The 21,377-nt window shown below is 35.1% G+C and overlaps 1 protein-coding gene across 3 annotated transcripts in view; it reads left to right on the plus strand.

Moving 5' to 3' along the window:
- The window catches only part of LOC150093718 (alanine aminotransferase 1-like), a 193,286-nt gene that overhangs the window by 111,358 nt on the left and 60,551 nt on the right, over window positions 1-21,377 (plus strand). For all 3 annotated transcript variants that reach the window (XM_090413040.1, XM_090413043.1, XM_090413042.1), the window contains one exon: window positions 8,845-8,924. In XM_090413040.1, the coding sequence (XP_090269166.1) occupies window positions 8,845-8,924 (80 nt within the window). The remainder of the gene's footprint in view (window positions 1-8,844; window positions 8,925-21,377) is intronic.

A 21,377-nucleotide genomic window follows, 5' to 3' on the forward strand; every position in this document is an offset into this window, starting at 1 on the left:
TAATTTTACCAACATGTTGTAAAATTATAAATATTATATTTGATAGGGAATATGAAAAAGAGATTTGGAACATTTCTATGTCAGATAACACTATTAGTTGGTGTATACAAGATATGTCTGAAGACATTGAGTCACAAATGATAGCTAATATTAAAGAAGTCAATTTTTTTGCAATTTCATTGAGAAAAAGAGTCACAGATAGAAAGAGAGAGAGAGAAGGGGAGTGTACATTTTTTTTTTTTAAGGCTAATGAAATACATTATAGGTTTTTTTTTTATAAATGACATCTTTTTCAACAATAACTCATTGCAATAATTGGAATAATAACAAATGTGAGCATAAATTTTAAAAGTAAATCTTTTGAAATCCACGATAATATTATTTTTAAAAATGATTTGAATTTGCAGAAAAGCAGAACATTTATCCTATAGGATGGATTGCTGCAAGATCTGTCCTCGGTCCAGCTCTGTTCAACGTGTACACAAGCAACATTTCTCAAACAACCAGTCGAACATTTATCTGTGTGCAGTATAGCACTGCGAAACTTTTATACCTTCACATTTGAGCATCTCTAGTCGATTATCATCTATTCCAGCTGTATTTCCACATTTCATGCTTTCGATAGTTTTTTTCCTATCTCAAGTATTGATATCATTATTGACTGAGCTACAGGAATGCTTGATCATTAATGACTGAACATTTCTTGTAGAATTAGTCTTTTTAGAATCTTCTTTAAGTGATCTCATTTGGTCTCGCTTTCTTTTTATAGTGTATTTGTAGAACACTAATAATTTCTCACCTTTACATTATCTTTCTCATCTTTGAGACCGGTTTTTGAGACCATTTATCTGATAATGGTCTTAAAAACTTTATTTTGCACATGTGGAGGTTAATGTTATGTTAAGGAATGTTGTGTTTTAAGATTTTATCATTATCAAAAGGATTGTGGATTTAGTTTTGCTAGTAAAGTTCACAAGATTATGAGAATCTCACTATAGAATGGTTTTGAATTAGACATAGGTAGTTTTTGCTTATTTGCACATTGCAGAATGCTGTTATCAGCAGAACTGTGGATTAGATTTGTAGTCAGTGGAGATCTTTTATATGCAGAAGGAAGAGAGGGAATGAAATAATGAAACCAGATACTCTGCCATTAGTTGCAAAGTCTGAGAATAAGTATCATTCCACCATCACACGCGTAATGTGCAAATAGAGAGTAAGTTTTGAATCCAGTTACGCAAAATGGACAGACCATATTACTAAATTGTTGATTTTATGAATGTGTGAACAATATTTATTCTTATTGAACATATTCTGTTCTAGGTGAACATTAGTGACATTATAAATTGACTGTATATTTGCAAAATTCATTTGGAATGTTTTTCAAGTTTGTATTTTTTCCCCCCCCACCAGTGATGGTTCTCTTTCCATGACCCTCATGATTGGCTATTTTCAAAATGAAGAAAAACTTGAAATATATAATAATGAATATTTTGCAAAGTCATGCACAGTGGAGAAATTCACCCAATTTCTCAAAGATGTTTTTCTTGTTGCAAATTAAAGTAATTTTTTAAAGGAATAATCTTTTCTTTTTTGCTCTGAATAATGCAAGTAATAGAATCAATCTCACTATAAAAGAGTAAAAAAAAAGTTCTCAATGTTTTTTGAAACTGACCATTTCTTCATCTCAAAACTTATTTTTTTAAAAAATTGCAAATAAATGCAGTTACTACTCTCTCTTTTTTTTGTAACCTAACTATAACAACATAATTTTGATATAATATTATTATTAAGAGAGGCCTCCAGGGAGTCAGGGACTCATTGAGGGAGGCCACATACTGCATACATTACCTATCATACTTGTTCTTCAATTCATTCTTGAATTCTTGTTGCAAGCAGACACAACATCCAATGGTAGTTCATTCCAGTCACGTACCACTCCATGAGAGAAAAATGTAGATCTCTTCCCCTCTTAGCAACATTCATTCTCAGCTTCCAAGGATGCCGTCTTGTCCTTTCTCCACCCTCCATAAAATAAAAATTCCATCAACTGAAATCCTGTATGACCCTTTCAGAAATTTGTCTCAGTCATATCACTCCTCTTTCTCCTTTTTGCTAGTGTCTGCAGTCTACAAATTCTCAATCTGTCTTCAGAATCAGTATTTCATAATCCTGATATCATTTTTAACACTCTCCTTTGTTCTCTCTCTCTCTCTCTCCACTGTATCAGAATCACAATGGAAACCAGGAGACCAGACTTGTAGACAATAGTCCAAGTAAGTTATCAAGACCTTGTAAAGAGGCAAATTGACATCCTTATCTTTTATATGTCAAAGTTCATTTCAGCATTGCAATTATCTTTTCGTAATAGTTCATTTCAGCATTGTAATTATCTTTTCGTAATATTTTCAATCATTGCCACATGGCCCCGAACTTCAAAAGTGCATGACTTTACATTTACTGACATTCATTTTCCCATGCCCACAATTCCAGCCTATTCAAATCATTCTGCAAGTATGGCATATCGACCACATTCCTGATTACCCTACTTATCTTTGCATCATCAGCAAATAGCTTTGTCTCCTGTCAAATCCTTCCAAACAAGATATAGATTGAATAACAGTGGACCAAGGATTGATCCTTGTGGTACACCACTATCCAGGCAGAATACTCTAACAAACCTCTGTTAGTTGTAGCAGTCAGATTATTAAACCATTCCATGGATGAAAAAATTTTCATCAAACTGGGGAAAGTGCTATAATATGCCTATAAGTTTAAAACCAGTTACATCTCCCCTGTTTTGGTTAACCACAACCTTCCTTTTCTTAATACCTTCATGGAGTAATCCATTCATTATTTATCAACTGCAATTTCTTTTTAATTGACTTCATTTTATTTTGAATATTGTAGATTTTCAATCATATCAGTTTGATTTGGCTACCTCATTCTTAATTTCATAAAATTCAATACATATTTGATATATATATATATATTGGATTCATTTAGATCTTTACTAGATTCAAGCTTTTGGAGACACAAACTTAATTTTTCATTGTGATTTTATTGAGGCAAAACACTCGTGTTGGATTACTTACAATTAAGCAAATAAGACTCAATATTTTGACCTCTTTATTAAAGTCATCATTAGGAAATGTTGCACAGGATGCAAGCTACATGATACTAAAGTAAGCTTAACTGCTTTGTTAATCGGTTACACTAATCTGACCTCTGAATATTTTCCCCTGATATATATGGGGGCGAATATTCTGGGTGTGTGTGTGGTGCACATTCGTGGAATATCACTTTCACTGATATTATATTTTTGCATTTATTTCCGTTAAAGACCCCCCCCCTCCCCAGTTGTTTCCTGGCTTCGTGCAATTCCTAAAATTAAACACAATATACTAATGCTTTATGAAGAAGACACTTTTTGATTGTAAACATTGCATCGCATTCATTAATAGCCCGGGTGTGCGTTCAAAATACATATACCTTTGAGCTCTTTGATCAGACATATAGATGGCAAATCGGGTCAAATTCTTAGCGTTCCAGTGGTTTTAAACTGCCCAGAAGGCGAGACAGGGAGCTCGGAAACATAGCACCTAGAAATCAGTGGCTGTTGATTGGTTGCCAATCCAACTTAATGTTGTCATTTGTCATGAGTTGCTGTTTTTGTTTTTTGAGATTCATCTGTTTTGAATGCGTGAAGTGTGAACTGACATGGTAGGCAAGTTTTATATATAAATTTTTAATATATAATTTTCCATATATTTATAACTTTTTTGCCCATATTTACAAAATCCAAGTGTAAGCAAACAAAGTTTGCACCTAAAGTGCAACTTTGTTTGCTTACACTTTGTTTGCTTACACTTACCTTATTATTAAAATTCTCAAATCCAGAGAATTTTAATAATAAGGTGTTGACACCTTTTGGCAACTGGTATATGGTGATATGACTTCTGCGTTACTTCCACCTTAGTATCACCACCTCTGGGTCTGGCTAACATTGATGAGACCTCAAAGGTTGAAACCAGTCTGGGTAGTGGCTCTTCCCTTAATGCATAGTCATACATGTCCGCAAGGAGATGTGCTTCATTATGGGAGATACTAAGGCAAGTGATCAGAACTTATTCCACCTTTACCTCAAGTTGCCCAAGTCCTGGGGCAAATACTTAAGGCACAAACTTTGTTTGCTTACGCTTGGATAAAGGATTAAACCAATATATAATTGGTAGCATAGCTATGTGAAAAAACTTCCATCAACTAAAGTAAGCTAAATCTAAACAATTAACAAAGCATTTGGATTTAGCTTACTTTAGTGTAACATAGCTTGTGTCCTGTGTATGTTTTCGTTATGTTGACCTCAGTATAGCGGTCAAAATATCAAGTGTTATTTATTTAATTGTAAGTAAAGTAATTACTCCATAAATTCTACACAATTAATGCTGACCACTGTGTAACCTTAAAAGGAGAAAAAAGAACTTCATTTTTGTATAGGACTCCTCACTGTTCTGGTTAATCATTTAAAATGTACCACATACCAACTTAATACATGACTAACTCTGCTGCTTTAAACCTACAAGCCATAGGTTTAGTTCCCAGTTTAGCATAGATATCTGTGTAGGCTGGTAGATAATTTTCTTAATCCATTGTAACATATAAAGCTTCCAGAATAGGAATTCTTGATTATCTATTCTTTAGTGTTCCCACTGTGTGTTAATCACAGGTGAGATTGATATATTATTGTTATTTGAGCCTCTGTAACTCATTTGGTAATGACAATGTCCTTTGGTTGGAATTGTCCATTATAAGGTCTTTTCAACTGAAGGTGAATTAGCTGGTCTCATACAGAGGTGGTAGTTTTCTTTTTGAAAACACAGGTTTTTCATCCTGCAAGACAGACAAACATTGCATTATGCTAGGATTAACAGTCCTAGCATAACATTTTATGAATTTAAGTTACTTGGTCATGACAAGCCATTGAGCTTAACATCCAAGGAGTAGATTTGAGAAGACATTATTATTACACACATCTATGGAGTCTGAAGACACTGCAGAAGGTCCACACTAACCATTATTCACACAATGGCTAATATCCTCCTTGAACTCATTCAGTGACAAAGCACTGATGATTGCCTCTGGAAACCCATTCCACTTATTTACCATTTGCTAACCACACTGCTACACAGTCTCTATGCCAATCTCTTGTTTTTTTCCCTTGTTATCTATTAAAATTTTCTTCTGCATCAGTCCAATAAAAACTCTTCAAGTACTTATGTTTCTATTATATCCCTCTTTTACACTTATTAATCAGTTTTTTTTTGTATAAAATATTCAATCTCCCCTCATGGTAGCATTCCATAGACTTATCACTATCTTCGTACCAGGTTTAATAACCTTATTTCAGTTATTTTTTTTAATAATCAAGAACTTTCACATTTATGTTGAAAAACCTAGCACTTGTTTTTAGTGATAATTTGTTATTCTTTAATATTTAATTTATAGTATGAAATGCAACTGTTGCCTTAATTATTACTTTGCATTACTCCTTCATTAACTTCTGAACCAAGTTAATAAATGGATCTACTTTCATTGGCTCCATTAAATGCAGGGGGAAAAAGAATGATGGGCCAGGCATCAATTTTTGCTGCTCCTTTCAGGAAGTTTTGAGAATTTTTCTGTATTTTTTAAAAGCACTGTTTTGTATTTTTTGCAAAGAAAAATGTGTAATAAATGATATCAAATTATATTTTCTATTTGGTAAAAATGAAGTACAAATTCAGGAAAAAAATTATTTAAAAAAAAAAATACTTTCAAATTTTTACTTTGTCGACTCTCTTTGGTGAATGAATCCTTGATTTATCAAGGATTCATTCATCAAATCCTTGTTGTTTAAGAGATACTTGTACCATGAGAGGTTTCTTCAATTAACATGAAAAAATACAAGGAATAAATTATACTAATTTAGGTATTGATTTATCTACTAAACCTATCTACAAAACAGTTACACTATCTGATCAAAAATATCGAAAAAAAACACCCTTTGCTGTCTATAACCTATAACAGCCTTCAGTCTTTTGGAAAAGCTTTCCATTAGATTTTGGTATGTTGCTACAGCAATTCCCTTTCATTTTTCCTGAAGAACATTAGTGAGGTCAGTCACCGGTGGTATTGGTCAGTTTTGCTTGGCTTGTAATCAGTGTTTCATTTCATTCAAGTGTTCCGAGGGGTAGAGATCAGGGTTAGAACCCCGATCTCTACCCCTGAGTCAGGCCAGTCAAGTTCTTCATTCAACATTCATTTCATCAAACCATTCCTGCATGGATTTCACTTTGTGGCTGAGACATTGTCATGTTGATACAGTAAAGGGCCTCACCATAGATCGTTTTTGGCTTTCATCATTAGAATAATTAATAAGCCACCCAAAACCTTTTCATCATCATCATCTCAAATACCCTGGTGTATATAAAATATTGTTTGATTGTGATATTCCTTATTTTGGGCAGACAGACAAATCTGTTGAATTGCGTATGGAAGAACACGAGAGACATTACTTTAAGAGACAGCGAACCAGTGCATTATCAAATCATATCCTTTTCTCGGCTAATCCTAATGATGAAAGCCAAAGTCACAAAGTCTGCTGGGAAAAATCTACTAACATCTTCCATTGCAATGATGAACTAGGGAGAAAAATAGCAGAATCTAGGGAAATCATCTTCACTCCTGTTCATCTAAATAATAACTTGAGCTACAACCTCCCAGATTGTCATTCAGCTGTAATCATGTACTGGCGTTCACGAGATGCTACTTGCACATACTTTCTCAACAATACAACAAACGAAAGAACAGCTTTAAATACAACCACAATGATTTAATGTCAATTATGTACAGAGACTCTCTATGATGTTCATAGTTTATTTAAGCTTCAGTGTTTTAGTGCTTTTCTTTTTTCTTTCTTTTATAATGTCACCTGATGAAGACTGTTACAAGCTGAAACTAGTCGTGTTTTTTTTTATAGTAAAACCTTTTTACTTAAATCTTGGTTCTAGTCATTCAATTCTTAAAAATATATATATATATATATATATGGAAATGCAGTTCAAGAGAGAGATGTTGCTTGCTAAGTCATGATTCTGAGTATCTTTTCAAAAACAAATTTATTTTTATTGTTGCTATGTTTTCCATAGCAGTTAGAAATGATTGTAGTAGAAATGCCATGTCTCTACTAAAAGTCTGAGAGACTATCCTTCACTGTTGCATGAAAAAAAAAATCACCTAGTCAGTGACTGAAACTAAACCAGTATCCATTAAAAGTGTGTACACTTAACAATATTGCATTATTAAGTTAAATAGTTTTCTGCCCAAAGAAATTGCTGTGATAGCAGTTAAACATTAGAATAGTCTAGTAATTTAATTTGTTTTTTGAATTCTTTTATGGGTAGTAAGTTGTTCCATTTTGTGTCCTGAGTATACATATCCCAGCTAAATTTAATTTACAACATCAAATTCTTAAAAGTGTTTGTTGATAATTATTTTGAAGGTAGTAGCCAGATATTAAATTAAAATGATTAGGAATCTACACCGGTTTCCGTAAATTAAGAGAAGAATCACAATAACTTGTTACAAGGGGGGGGGGTATATGAAAGTCAGGTATGTTATGTCGAAGGTTACGCTGAGTGTGGTTGTCGTATGCAAATGAGTGGCACTGTTAGCGATATATGCAAATGAGCCTCGGTATGTAAGTGGGTGTTTTGGTGTGGTTTTCCATTTTGTGTCCTGAGTGAGAACAAAACATTTTGTGATAGCAAAATTCTTGAATATTACTGCAAGACATCATTTAACCAATGAATTCAGGACAAACAATTATAAGACTGGAAGCTGGCCAAAGTCAAGCAGAGAAAGCCAAATGGTTGCATGTAAGTCATTCCACAATCCATGGTTCACAGATTGCAGAACCAATTTCAACAAGGACAAACAGCATCCCAGAAATACAGTGAAGAATTGCCATGGACTACTATTGCAGTGGATGACCAATATCTCAGATTGTCTGCTCAATGAGATAGGAATGCTACCCCAAATCAGCTGTGATCTGACCTTGTATTGGCTCCAGGAACCTGTTTCTGCTGTGTGTGTGCAGAAGGCTTCTCAAAGGTAATCTGTGTGCTAGATGAACGGTAGTCTGTGTGCTCCTATCTCCCTGCACCACCAGAGAGAACACTTGAAATTGGACATGTTCTACACCAAGTGGACCCAAGACCATTGGGGTCAGTATTGTTTAGAGATGAGTCCTAATTTGCTTTAAAGCGATACCAGGCATGTTCTGATCTGAGAGAGAAACAAGGATATGTTATCATTCCTTTAATATATGTGAAAGGAACACTTATGGACACTAGAGGTAGTGTGATGGTTTGGGTAGGCATCTTGTTGGATGGGTGCGCTGACCTGTATGTGCTTCCTAGCAGAATCATAAATGCTGCAACTGTTGGGCATGTTTGTAATGCTCTGAACTAATGGACACCATTATTATAAACAGTATGAAATATCATTATTAGTGCTGTATTGCTATGACTACATTCCTTATTGAGACACTTTGACAATCTCATTTTGACCATTGTCTTGATATATTCATTTGTTACTGAATTAAGCTATTTGTTTACAATTTTTGTAGGTGTTTCTTTAACATCTCATCATATTGCTTTGCACTGAATTGCATAAAAATTCATCATACAGTTTTTTGAGTTATCATGATTTTTCTCTTTGTTCCTTAATTTGAAAGTCAGTATAATTGAGAGAATTCTTTAGAAAAGGGGAGAAAAATTAAAATATGCACTTTAATTTTTTCAGGTTCAGTTTTGGGTTTAAATGATATTAAAGAAATTATCAAATTTGCATATGATGAAGGTTTATTCTTACTTGCAGATGAGGTAATTTTCATTTAGATAATTTTAATAGTTAATTTTACATATGCCATATTTTCAGTTCGAATTAACTTAGAAATCATAAGCATAAACATGGTCTTGCGATAATGGCATGCAGAATACTTTGTCTTATGTGTATTTTCAGATTGGTCTTATGAATTTTTTATTATTATTATTATTATTATTATGTGACACCTCCAAAGAGTCCAAAGACCCATTGAGGAAGGGGTACCTACTCTACAGCTCTCTGTCTACACCATAGGTGGCCAACAGCAGGCCGCATGTGGCTCATAACGTGATTTTGTGTGGTCCATGGCAGGATAAAAACTATATTAAATTATATGTATTATCAATTTAGCTATTAGTTTCGACCGCAGATTTTCTGATTGATATACTAGTTATATTATCTCTGATGATGAAAACAATTTATATTCTCAACACGGAATCAAAATTGCTTTAAAAAGATTAATCAATTTATAAAATCTACTGCTTCTCTGTGCAAGTTGTAGTAGTAGGAGTGGTAGATTTCTGTGCACTCCAGAGTAACCCATCATCGAAAGTCACTTGCTCTGCTCTAGTTACAGTGATCAGTTTCAGAGACTCAGTTTCACAGTTAACACTGTTATTATTGCAGTTTGTGTCCCCTGGTCAGTTACTTCAGCCTTTGTATACTATGAGTAAGAAACGTAAGATCTGTGAAGAAAACGGGTCATTTCAGAAGAAATGGGAAAATGGATTTCTGTTTATAAACAATAACGACAACAGACCACAGTGCCTTGTGTGTTTATAAGTATTGTCTTTGCACAAGGAATATAACCTCAAACGCCACCACATACAGCACCATGCCTCTAAATACCAAGAATACGTTGGACAAGTACATTACTAAAATTGTACGTAATTTGAAGAGAAAGGTTAGTGCTTAGAAATCTACTATTTCTACTAAACCAACATCAGTACAAAAAAGCTCACTCTTGACATTGTTTGTTGTAAGCGCAGATTCAGGAGTGGAGTCTAAAAGACGTCTTGTGACTAGTGGAGTGCCACAGGGCTCTGTTCTTGGACCACTGCTTTTCAATTTGTTCATCAATGATATTGGAAAGGATCTGAGAGGAAGTGTTCACTTGTTTGCTGATGATGCAAAGTTGGGTAGAGCAATTGTGAGTGCACAAGATGTCAAAATTTTACAGGATGATTTGGATAGTTTGGAGGACTGGGCTAGGAAAAATGGATGTCAATTTAATGTGGCAAAGTGTAAGGTTATGCACTTTGGGGTGAAAAGAATAGCAGCAGTATATCGCATTGGTGGAACCATACTCCAGGAGATTGATGAGGCCAGGGATTTGGGAGTGTTGGTGGATAGGGAGTTGAAGTTTAGGGGGCACATTGCAAAAGTAACTAAAACAGCTCACCAAATCACTTGGCTTCTGAAAAATACTTTAACATGCAGAGATGAACAAGTTGTTGTTCCTCTGTATCGAGTCTTGATAAGACCCCATCTGGACTTCTGTACCCAGCTATGGGCACCAGGGTTTCTTTGTGATGGGGAGGAAGTGGAGAGGGTCCAGAGACGAGTGACCAAGATGATAGCAGGTCTGTGGAATGAACCTTATGAGAATAGGTTGAAGATTTGTGGGTTGCAGAAATTGGACGATAGGCGAAGGAGGGGTGATACGATTGAGACATTCAAATTACTGAAGGGTTTTTATAAGATTGATCCAGAAGATATTTTTGAAAATATGACTGGTGGTGGGAGGACTAGGGGCCATGCATGGAAGCTGAGCAAGAGCGTGGTTGACAAGGGTGTTAGAGCTAGGTTCTTTACTTGGAGAGTGGTAAATGAGTGGAATAAGCTTCCAGAGTCTGTTGTGGGTGCTACGACTGTGAATGAGTTCAAGGCAAGGTATGATAGATACTGTGTGAATGTTGAATAGCTGTTCTTGACATGATGTTAGGGCTTCCCTCAATGAGTCTGTCGACTCCTTGGAGTTTCCCGGAACAATAATAATAATAATAAAAAAAATCATTATCTGATGGTGAATTTGTAAAACACTGTTCTGTGAAAATGGCACATGCATTTGGGGAAGATAAAATTATCAGTGAGTTTGAAAGCATCCCACTATCAAAACAAACTGTAACAAAAAGAGTCGAGGAAATATGTTCTCACATATTAAACAAATTAAAAAGTGTTATTACAGATTCAGCTTACTTCTCATTGGCTCTGTATGAATCAACTGACAACAGATACAGCTCAACTTCTAATTTTCATTCAATCTGTTTCCAAAGACTTTGTTATTAATGAAGAGTTACTAGCATTAGAGTCATTGCACAACACAGCCAAAGGTCAAGACATTTATGATGCAGTTATGAAGGTTGTAATGGTACTGGTGACATCAACAGTCTCACAGCTATTGTGACAGATGGTGCCAAATCAATCCATTGTACTCAAACAGGCTTAGTTGGCTTACTAAGGAAGGAAGACTGGAATCAGTTGCCCTGTATTGCACTGCATTATACATCAGGAGGTTCTGTGTGGTAAAATTCTGGAGATAGAGGATGTTATTAAAACTGTAATGAAGTGTGAGAATCTAATTAAGGGTGGAAATCGGACCTTGACACACCTCAAGTTTCTTTCTTTTCTAACAGAAATGGAGGCAGAATATTTAGTGTTGTATACAGAAGTACATTGGCTAAGCAGAGGGAACTGTTTGAAACTGGTTTTTGGTTTGAGAAAGGAAATAAAACGTTTTTAGAGGAACATGTGATCCTCATTTTAACAGCTTACTCGCCTTTCTGACAGACATCACACACCACATGAATGAACTCAACATGAAGTTACAGGGATGTAACCAATTTTTTTGTTACATCCCTGTAAACAAAAATGTACCAAGTTTGTACCAAAAATGTACCAAGTTTCCTTGGTACGTTTCCCTTCCCGCAGGGAGTTGATGGAGGAGAGCCATGACATTGACTTCAAGTTTTCTGTGTCAATGTTAGACCAACTTTTGGAGCAATTCAGTAAGCAATTTTCTGACTTCAGCGACATGCAGCCACAACTGACATTATTTAACAACCCAATGAAATGCGACATTTCAGAGCAGCATGACACTATTCAATTGGAGTTGTGTGACCTTCAAAGTGACCCCTTTTTCCAGTCTAGGGTGGTGACTTTTGGAAACTGGTACCAAGGGAAAAATATCCTGCATTGAGTGATTTCAGCTTGAGAATTGCATCTATGTTTGGAAGCACATACATATGTGAATGCACTTTCTCAACTATGAGGGCGGTTAAATCGTCACAAAGAAGCCGACTGACTGATGACTACCTTCAGGATTTGTTACGAATATCGTCATCATCATTGAAAATCGACTTTGATGAACTTGTAGCCACACATAAACACCCACAGCGTTCTCATTCAGTTGTGTTACATGTAAAAAAAAAACAGAAATATGTAATTAAATTTAATTTAACAACTTATATTTAAATCAATCAAGTATTTTCGAATTAAACATATTTGGTCGTTTGAAAGTTAAGCATAAAAAACTTATTGTTTAATACTGATCATATACAAATATTTTAACATTCTTTGCCTACCAGTTTCGCTAGCAAACTGTCTAGCTTTTTCAAGGCATTGACAGAAAAGTATAAAAAATACTAGTAAATGCAAATTGAAAGGAACATTAAAAACGTTGTAAACGCTCTAGTAGCTAAGGTTGCACGTTCGCGTGACAGAGACTGAGTGGACTCATTGTTCTTAATCATTATCATGCATGCGTGTTTGTTGTAAACGCATAATGTGGTTACTAGCTAGCTGTAGTTCAGATGGATTTAGATGATGAGGTTTTTCCATAAACTGTTAAGAATAGTATTCTGGTTTCTTTTGAGGTTTCTGCCAGTTTTTAACACTACTGCGGCTACCTTGAATAAATGATGTCTATAATCGTTATCTAAATATGGCATGAAGCTATTTTGCCACTTTATCGTGTGGTTAGATGTACAGAAATGATGTGCTAAGCCGGAAGAAATACTTCTGTTGTGGTTTACATCACCAACGTGCTCTCTCTGTCTGATCTCCAAACTCCGTGAAGTTTGTCCGATGTAGGCGAGACCACAGGAGCAAGGAATGTAATATACTCCTGAATATTTGTAGAATGGCACCTTGTCTTTTGGTGATCCTAAAAAATGTTTGATGCTGGTGGTTGGTTTGAAGATCACGCTGATGTTGTGGGCTTTTAGTATTCTGGCTATTTGATAAGAAATTGACTTGATGAAGGGAATCACTACAGTAGAAATGTGCTGGGAGTTTGGTTCTTCTTGTCTGGGGTTGTCACCGTATAGATATTTTTTGATGATGTTCGGAGGGTATCCATTTTGTGATAATGTTTTGGCTATTAGTGAGATTTCGGTCTGTGTATCCTCCTCTTCTGATATAAACTTATCTGCTCTATTTTTCAACATATGGATAATGCTTAGTTTGTGTGTCTTGTGATGGTTAGAAGTATAATGAAGGTCTTCCAGTGTATGTCAGCTTTCTGTAAATAGATAAATTGACACTATTTGATTGTCTTTTTATCAAGATGTCTAGAAAATGCAGATGGTTGTTGTTTTCAACTTCCAGAGTGAATTTTATCTTGTTATGTATGGAGTTGATTTTATTCACAAACAATTTTAGGTTTTCTAAGCTATCTTGCCATATAATGAAAATATCGTCAACATATCTCCACCATATAGATGGTCTAGGGGAGATTGTTGAGAGAATTTCTTTTTCAAGTTTTTCCATGAAAAGGTCTGCACAAGATGGTGATAGCAGACTTCCCATTTCTAATTGTTGGTATATGGTGTTATTAACCTTGAAGAAATTAGACTGAAGGCAGTGTTTAAACATCTTTGTGATGTCTAGAGGAAAGAGTTCTTGAATGATGTTTATTACCTCTTCTACTGGTGCACATTGGTGAAGAGGGACACAATATCCAGACTGGCTAGTATGTCTGTTGGTTCAATCTTAATGGCTTGGAGTTTATTTACAAAATGCTGACTATTCTTGATATAGGATTCTGTTGATCTTATTTTGTTATTTAATAAGTTTACAAGATGCTTAGCCAAAAGGTAAGTTGGGGATGATCTCCCATCAACGATTGGATGCAGAGGTATATCCTTTTATGTATTTTAGGTGTCCCACATAGTCTGGGAGTAATGGGATGTGAAGATTTTATTCTTCTCTTCACTTCTTCTGGCCAAATGTTGCAATTACGGATTAGTTGGTTTGTTTCATTGTGATTTTTTATGGTGGGATCTTTGTCTAGGATCTTATAGGTAGAGTTGTCTGATAATAATACGTTTAGCTTATCATAATAACCTTTAGAGTTAAGGATGACTGTTGAATTTCCCTTATCAGCCTTGGTAATGATGAAATCTTTATTTTTCTTTAAGTTAAGGATTGCCTTTCTATCATAAGGAGACATGTTGAGAATAGATTGTTTAACTTTGGCTAGGATTATGGTACTTTTAAATCTAATAGTGTTGGCTGCGATTTCCGGTAGCAGATATAGGCCTTTTTCAATTCCACACATAAAATCCATTTTAGGAATGTGCTTTGGTGTAATTGCAAAGTTAAAGCCTTTTTTGAGAATGTCGGATTCATTTTTTGTCAGGCTGTGATTTGACGAATCGAAAATCACTTTGTCGTCTGGGAGGTTGTTCTGTGGCCTATATTTTTTCTTGTAAAGTTCATTGAATTTCTTAATTTGTTTTTCTTTATAAAGTTTGAAAGTTTTTTTCATAACTGCATTGTATCATTTGATCTATTTGGTTCCATATGGTATATTCTAAATTGTTGGAAATTTCATCAAAGAGTATATTTTCCAGGAGTATATTACATTCCTTGCTCCTGTGGTCTTGCCTACATCGGACAAACTTCACGGAGTTTGGAGATCAGACAGAGAGAGCGCGTTGGTGATGGAAACCACAACAGAAGTATTTCTTCTGGCTTAGCGCATCATTTCTGTACATCTAACCACACAATAGAGTGGCAAAATAGCTCCATGCCATATTTAGATGACGATTATTGATATCGTTTATTCAAGGAAGCCGCAGTAGTGTTAAAAACTGGTGGAAACCTCAACAGAAACCAGGGTACTATTCTTAACAGTTTATGGAAAAAACTCATCCTCTCTCTAAATCCATCTGAACTGCAACTAGCTAGTAATCACATTATGCATTTACAACAAATACGCATGCGTGATAATGATTAAGAACAATGAGTCCACTCAGTCTCTGTCACGCGAACGTGCAACCTTAGCTACTAGAGTTTTACAACATTTTTAATGTTCCTTTCAATTTGCATTTACTAGTATTTTTTATACTTTTCTGTCAACGCCTTGAAAAAGCTAGACAGTTTGCTAGCGAAACTGGTAGGCAAAGAATGTTAAAATATTTGTATATGGTCAGTGTTAAACAATAAATTTTTTATGCTTAATCAAGTATTTTATATTGTTCTCCCAATATAAATGATTAAACAAATATAATAATTCAATACATATAACTATTGCCTTGAAAAAATGCACAGTTTATTTGTATTTAAGTTCTGTCTAAAAGTAAAAGTGTGCGACCCGTTACGCTACCACTCATCATATATTGGCCCTCGTATAGAATGAAGTTGGCCATGCGTGATCTACACCAATGCCATCTACTGCCCACCACCACCACTAGTATTTTCACAGACAATCACAAACATCCATGCACACAGCGGAATTCAAATCCACAACCTTTTAGATGGAGAGCAGATATGCTAACCAGGCTGGCAATTTAATATGGGAAAAATTGCTTGCTTTGTGTGTTTCTGACTGACTTACTTAATATTTTAATTTTAAATTTTACACGTGCATTCTGTGCAGACACATAAAGTAAAACCCTTTCTTTATTTTGCACTTTATGGTTGTCAATGTATAATGCACAGTGTTAATGTCCTCCTCAATAGTTCTCTGAATTGTCTTCACAGCGTTCACAATATGCCATCTGAACTTCAAATTTCTATCTACAATTGCACCAAGATCCCTTGCTTCCTCCACTTCATCCAGTATAACTCAACCAAATGAGTATGAAGCATCCCAAATTTCAAAACCTTATGAATGAATGAAATTTGAATGAAACTGACACCTCAAATCGTTTTTGCACCTTTCCAGCATGTTCAAATTTTTTTGAAAAGTCAAAACATCAGCACTCTTACTAATAACCCTCCCAAGCATCATAATACATCATAATCCTCCCAAGCTCATCATCTGGAAACAACTGAATGTCTTCGTGTAGTACAGTGACAATATCATTGATATAAAGATTGAACAGTAGTGGTTCCAGTACTGAATCCTATGGAACTCCACTTGTAACCTTCCTACTCCCTGATACTGCTCCCCATATACTTCTCTGTGATATCTGTCAGAAGGCCAATTACCAATCTAATCCACTAACCTGATATCCAGACCCATATGTTGCAACTTAGAAACCAAATTGTTATGTGGCACCCTGTCAAATGCCTTTGACAGGGTGCCTTCCCTTGTTCACTATTCTTGTTACTCTATTGTAAAAAGTAACTAGATTACTAAAACAGGAGTGCATGTTTTAAAAATTCATGCTGGCCTGCATAAATAACATTGTCTTCATCTGCCAAATTCTGAATATGAGCTGTTACCAATTTTTTTCAAAATTTTAACAACCACAGAAGAAATATAATTGGTTCATAGTTTGATACCTCTATTCCACCCTTATGCAGTGGCTCTGTATTACCCCTTTTCACTCTCCAGGAACTTTCCCCATTGCAAGTATAAAGTTTCATTGTATGTATTATTTTTGGGAAAATTCCCATGTTACTCCTCTAAGTAAATATTATTTTTATGGCTAACTGGTAATTAACTTAAGGAATTTACAATGCATAAAATGGATATTAATTAAAGGAAACTGTAATGAATACCTTCAATGTTTCAGCAACATCACGTTGCCATCTTCAGGAACATACAAATATGGTATGTGCACGCAGGCACTAACACTAAAGTTTCCTTTAATTAATATCCATTTTATGCATTGTAAATTCCTTAAGTTAATTACCAGTTATGTTGTTGTGTCCTGAATAAGCATTAAAAAGGTTTATATTAAAAGATTCAGGTCACAACATTAATTCTACTCAGGCAGAGAACATGGAACGTTGGCAATAGAAAAAATAAGTTGTTTGTGAATACAAGTCAAGATAAAGTTTAAGGAATTGTATAAAATTGTATAAAGTGTTTAAATATAATCTGTATTAAGTGTGGGCCTGATAATAGAAATCCATGTAAGCTGGCAAAATCCACTTGAAAAGCCAGCCTCTTGCACTGAAATAGTAAAGCCTGTGAGTCAGGGTTCAAGGGTCACTTTTACCGTCCTGCATTATGAAAGTATTGGAAAGGGAAACCTAAGCATCTTCCAGGAATAGGAGGCAGACACACATGCGGAAAAGATAATAGAGGGAGCTAATGAGGTTGACTTGGACACACGTGACCGAGTTGGTGCGTATCGCAAATATCGAGATTTACCGAGAGGAGAAATTTAAACAAAAAGGCCCTTGCATGAAGATTCGACATCTTTTTTCTTCCTGGATTCCTGATCTCTTGGAGTGGTCCTGCTCGTCTTAGGAGGGAAGTCCCTGGCCAGTCGCGGAAGGCACTTAGTTCGTCCATCGTAGCGTTCGTATTGGGCCAAGCTATGTCCGTGTTCTAGGATAGCTGTAATGTTGTCATACGACAGAGGGACTAAATTGAGCCGTCCATTCAAGGCGACGTTACCGTGCCACCTCCCATGTTTCCCTCAGAGATTCTATTCGCACAAATCTATGGAAGATATCCTCCAAAGTGATTACATTTGAAGGCCTTGATGATTAGACAAGGCGGGAACAAGTTTTAAGAATTCAAGGACAGAAATGGTAATGTAGACTTTTGAAATACTAATTCCAGTTGTAAGAAGAGAGTGAATTTCCTGTGTGAACATTTAAATTGGACTGAACTTAAAGAACTGTAAGAGTAGCCTACAACTAGATACGTGTCCGAGACAGTGTTAAGAATTGTTTGCCCAAAAGGCCGAATAGATACAAGATCATGTTAAACTAAAAGTGTAATTGTGCTGATGTGTTCACTGATAGCCACGTGTATCCGAATGGCTTAATGATAATCTATGAATTTTACTGTATGATTGTATTTAAGGTTATTAAGATTTAGTATGTGTGATAAGTACAAGTTAGTTAGAGCTTTTGATCTGAGTTGAGTGCAACCATATTATCCTGTTTTGAAATGTATTTTAGTGTATCACCTTAAAGCTAATTAAATTGTTTCATTCATGTACTTGCCTGATCTGCCTATATTATATGAATTCAAAACTACCGCTCATAAAAATAACAACGAACCAAGCGAGATAAACCAATGAATACTAATGCAATAAGTAAGCCGCGACTGTAAGAAAGAAAAGAACAAGCGTGGGGGGGGGAGATAAATTTATGCTTGATCAAATAATCATTAACTCTCTAAAGGGGTCACCCTGAACAAGAATCCTTTCTACCTAGGTATTAGCTGGCGCAGCATAAATATAAATGTGTTAATACATAAAACAATCTGAACTTCTTCAGATTGTTTGTTTAGGACATAGAGAGGCCAATAGGACTGCAAAGCACTGAAGTGAGAATATTTAATTGCAGAGTTTAAATTATAAGGGATAATTATGTATAAGTAAGGTACAGTGTTAGACGAGCTTTGAATTTAAGAAAGATAGAATACTGGATTAGTTAAGAAAGGGTAGATAAAAGGTAAACAACTAATTAAGTAAAGAAATAGCAAACAGGATAACAAAAGGGCAATAACATAAATGACGAAGTTGAGAGGATAGTAAAGACAAAGGATAAGAAAAAGTCGCAACATAAATGGCGCAGCCAGTAGGATAAAAGAAAGATATAAAACAATAGAAGTTAATCTAAACGATTAGAGCACAAATGGATTATAACATATAAGTAGAGATATATAAATAATATAAGAAACGTCGCAACAATGTATGACCAATGTATAAGCCCTGCTACAAGAATTATTTTTATGTCTATTTAGCCTATTTTTGTTTAGGAGTACCCCTTTTTTATGATGTCATTGGCTTGTTACTCAATTTTTAGGGGCATTACTGAAGTTTTATAGACAGATATATGAAGAATATATAGAGAGGATAATTCAGACATATCTTTGTAGGATGTTGCTAGTTGTCTTCTTATTAAGCAACATCCACTGTATGGTGACATACATTCATCTGCTGTTGAAGTATGACTGAAAGTGGGGGAATGAGGATAGGGAGATGTGGGAGAATTATTGGTGAGGCAAGAGGTATGTGAACATTTAAAAAGTCAACAGATATCCTAAAAGAATACAAAGAAATGTAAGAGAACTAGGTTATATGCAAAAGAAACCAAACAGATGTCATGGGAAGACTTAAGTAAGACCAGTTCTTAACCCTATTTGAAAAGCTTTGAAATGGAGGAAAGAGTATTGTAAACAGAATCATAGATGATAAAGATAACATGAAAACTTCTGAAGTTTTCATGTTATCTTTATCATTGGGGACATGCAACCAAATTTGGTTGCATGAGACTGTCCCAAATTTGGGAGACTTACATCAGAAAACCTTCAGCCCAACGGCCAAGAATACCAACATTGCCCGCTAGGGGACACCATCAGGACTTTTAGGAGAAACGATAGCTTCCTGCTTCATCCTCATTTACTGTGTGTAGTGCCTGCGTGCACGTGTCTTTTTTATAAGTTCCTGTGAAAATGGCAACGTGACGTTGTCGAAATATTGGAAATTTAGATTAAAGTTTAATTTAATTTATATCCTTTGTATGTTGTATATTCCTTAAGTTATTTAATAAGCATGTTTAACCACCATCTAAGCCTACGAGAATTATTATACATGAGATGTGCTTTGCATTATGGGAGATACTAAGACAAGGAGTGATGAGAGCTTGGTCCACCTTTACCACGAGTTGCCTCAGTCCAAGATGCTTCAGGCACAAGCTTTGTTTGCTTACACTTAGATAAAGGATTAAACTAAATTTATTATAGTCTAACCTAGTGGAAGAAAAAACTTCCAACATCTTTCTCTAAATCCAGAATAATTTAATAATAAGGTGGTACACCTTTTGGCAATTCATACAGGTAAAGATGACTTCTCCATTGCTTCCACCTTTGTATCACTACCTCTGGGTCTGGCTCCCACTGACGAGACCTCAATAAATGTCGAAACTGGTCTGGGTAGTGACCGCTCCCGTTAATGCATAGCATTATACATGTCTGCAAGGAGATGTGCTTTGCATTATGGGAGATACTAAGACAAGGAGTGATGAGAACTTGGTCCACCTTTGCAAGTTGCCTCAGTCTTGAGGACACTTCAGGTGCAAATACTTGGATAAAGGATTAAACTAAATTTATTATGAAGAATCAATAGACATACTTGAAAATCCATTTCCTCTGAACATCATGTCTCTTTCAACATTGCGTAAAATCTTCATCAGTTCCTCTGAAATGGATACTCAAAAAAAAAAAAGGTACTAAAGAAACTTTTCTTTTCTGATGAAGCATTCAGATATTGTGATATGTGATAATCCAGAAATTAATTACAAAGGCACAGTATCTGTTCCATATATTGGCAATTCACCAATAAAAATAGCTAAAATATTAAACATCAGAACAGCCTTCAAACCAGTCAACATTTTACAAAGCTTTCTATACTCCCCTAAAGACAAACTCCCATTTTATAAACATTAGGTGTATACAAGATTCCATGCTCTTGTGGAAAGATATATATAGGTCAGACTGGGAGAAGTTTTGAAATCCTTTGAACTTTGACAGGTTGTGCATGGAGTCTTCCAAGGTCATTTGCTCAAAAGGCACACTAAATAGAAATCAAAGAATGATCTTTCACAACATCTGGAAGTCATTAATCAACATGTGTAACATCAAAGACATGTCATATGCCAGTAATCACTTACATAATATACACAACAAATGGTGAGATTGCACATGCCTAATTAGACTCTCATTCCAGTCTTTTCAACATATAGATATTGTTTACTGTTGGCAAACGTTTAATTTTTTTTTTTGTTTTTTTATTTATGTTAAGCTTCCTCCTGATGATGCTATTAGTCATATAGACAGCGAAACATGTAGAGAAAATGCATCTAGTATAAATAAACAATTGTATATGAGTTAAAAACCTGATAATTATCAATCAAGCAAGTCTACTCATATTGAATCGCAAAAAATTTACTATATATCATCTGGAGTATAAGCAGTGTCTGTCTAATAAGTAGATGATATATAATTTTCTTTTAGAAGAGGACTACTGCACTGATAAGAAAAATTTATATTATTATTATTATTTTAAAACTTGTATTCTCATAATGCAGTTTTT

This window comes from Typopeltis vanoorti, chromosome 23 (assembly GCF_054136105.1).
Source record: "Typopeltis vanoorti isolate ZY-2024b chromosome 23, IOZ_Tvanoo_1.0, whole genome shotgun sequence".
Lineage (NCBI taxonomy): Eukaryota > Metazoa > Arthropoda > Arachnida > Uropygi > Thelyphonidae > Typopeltis > Typopeltis vanoorti.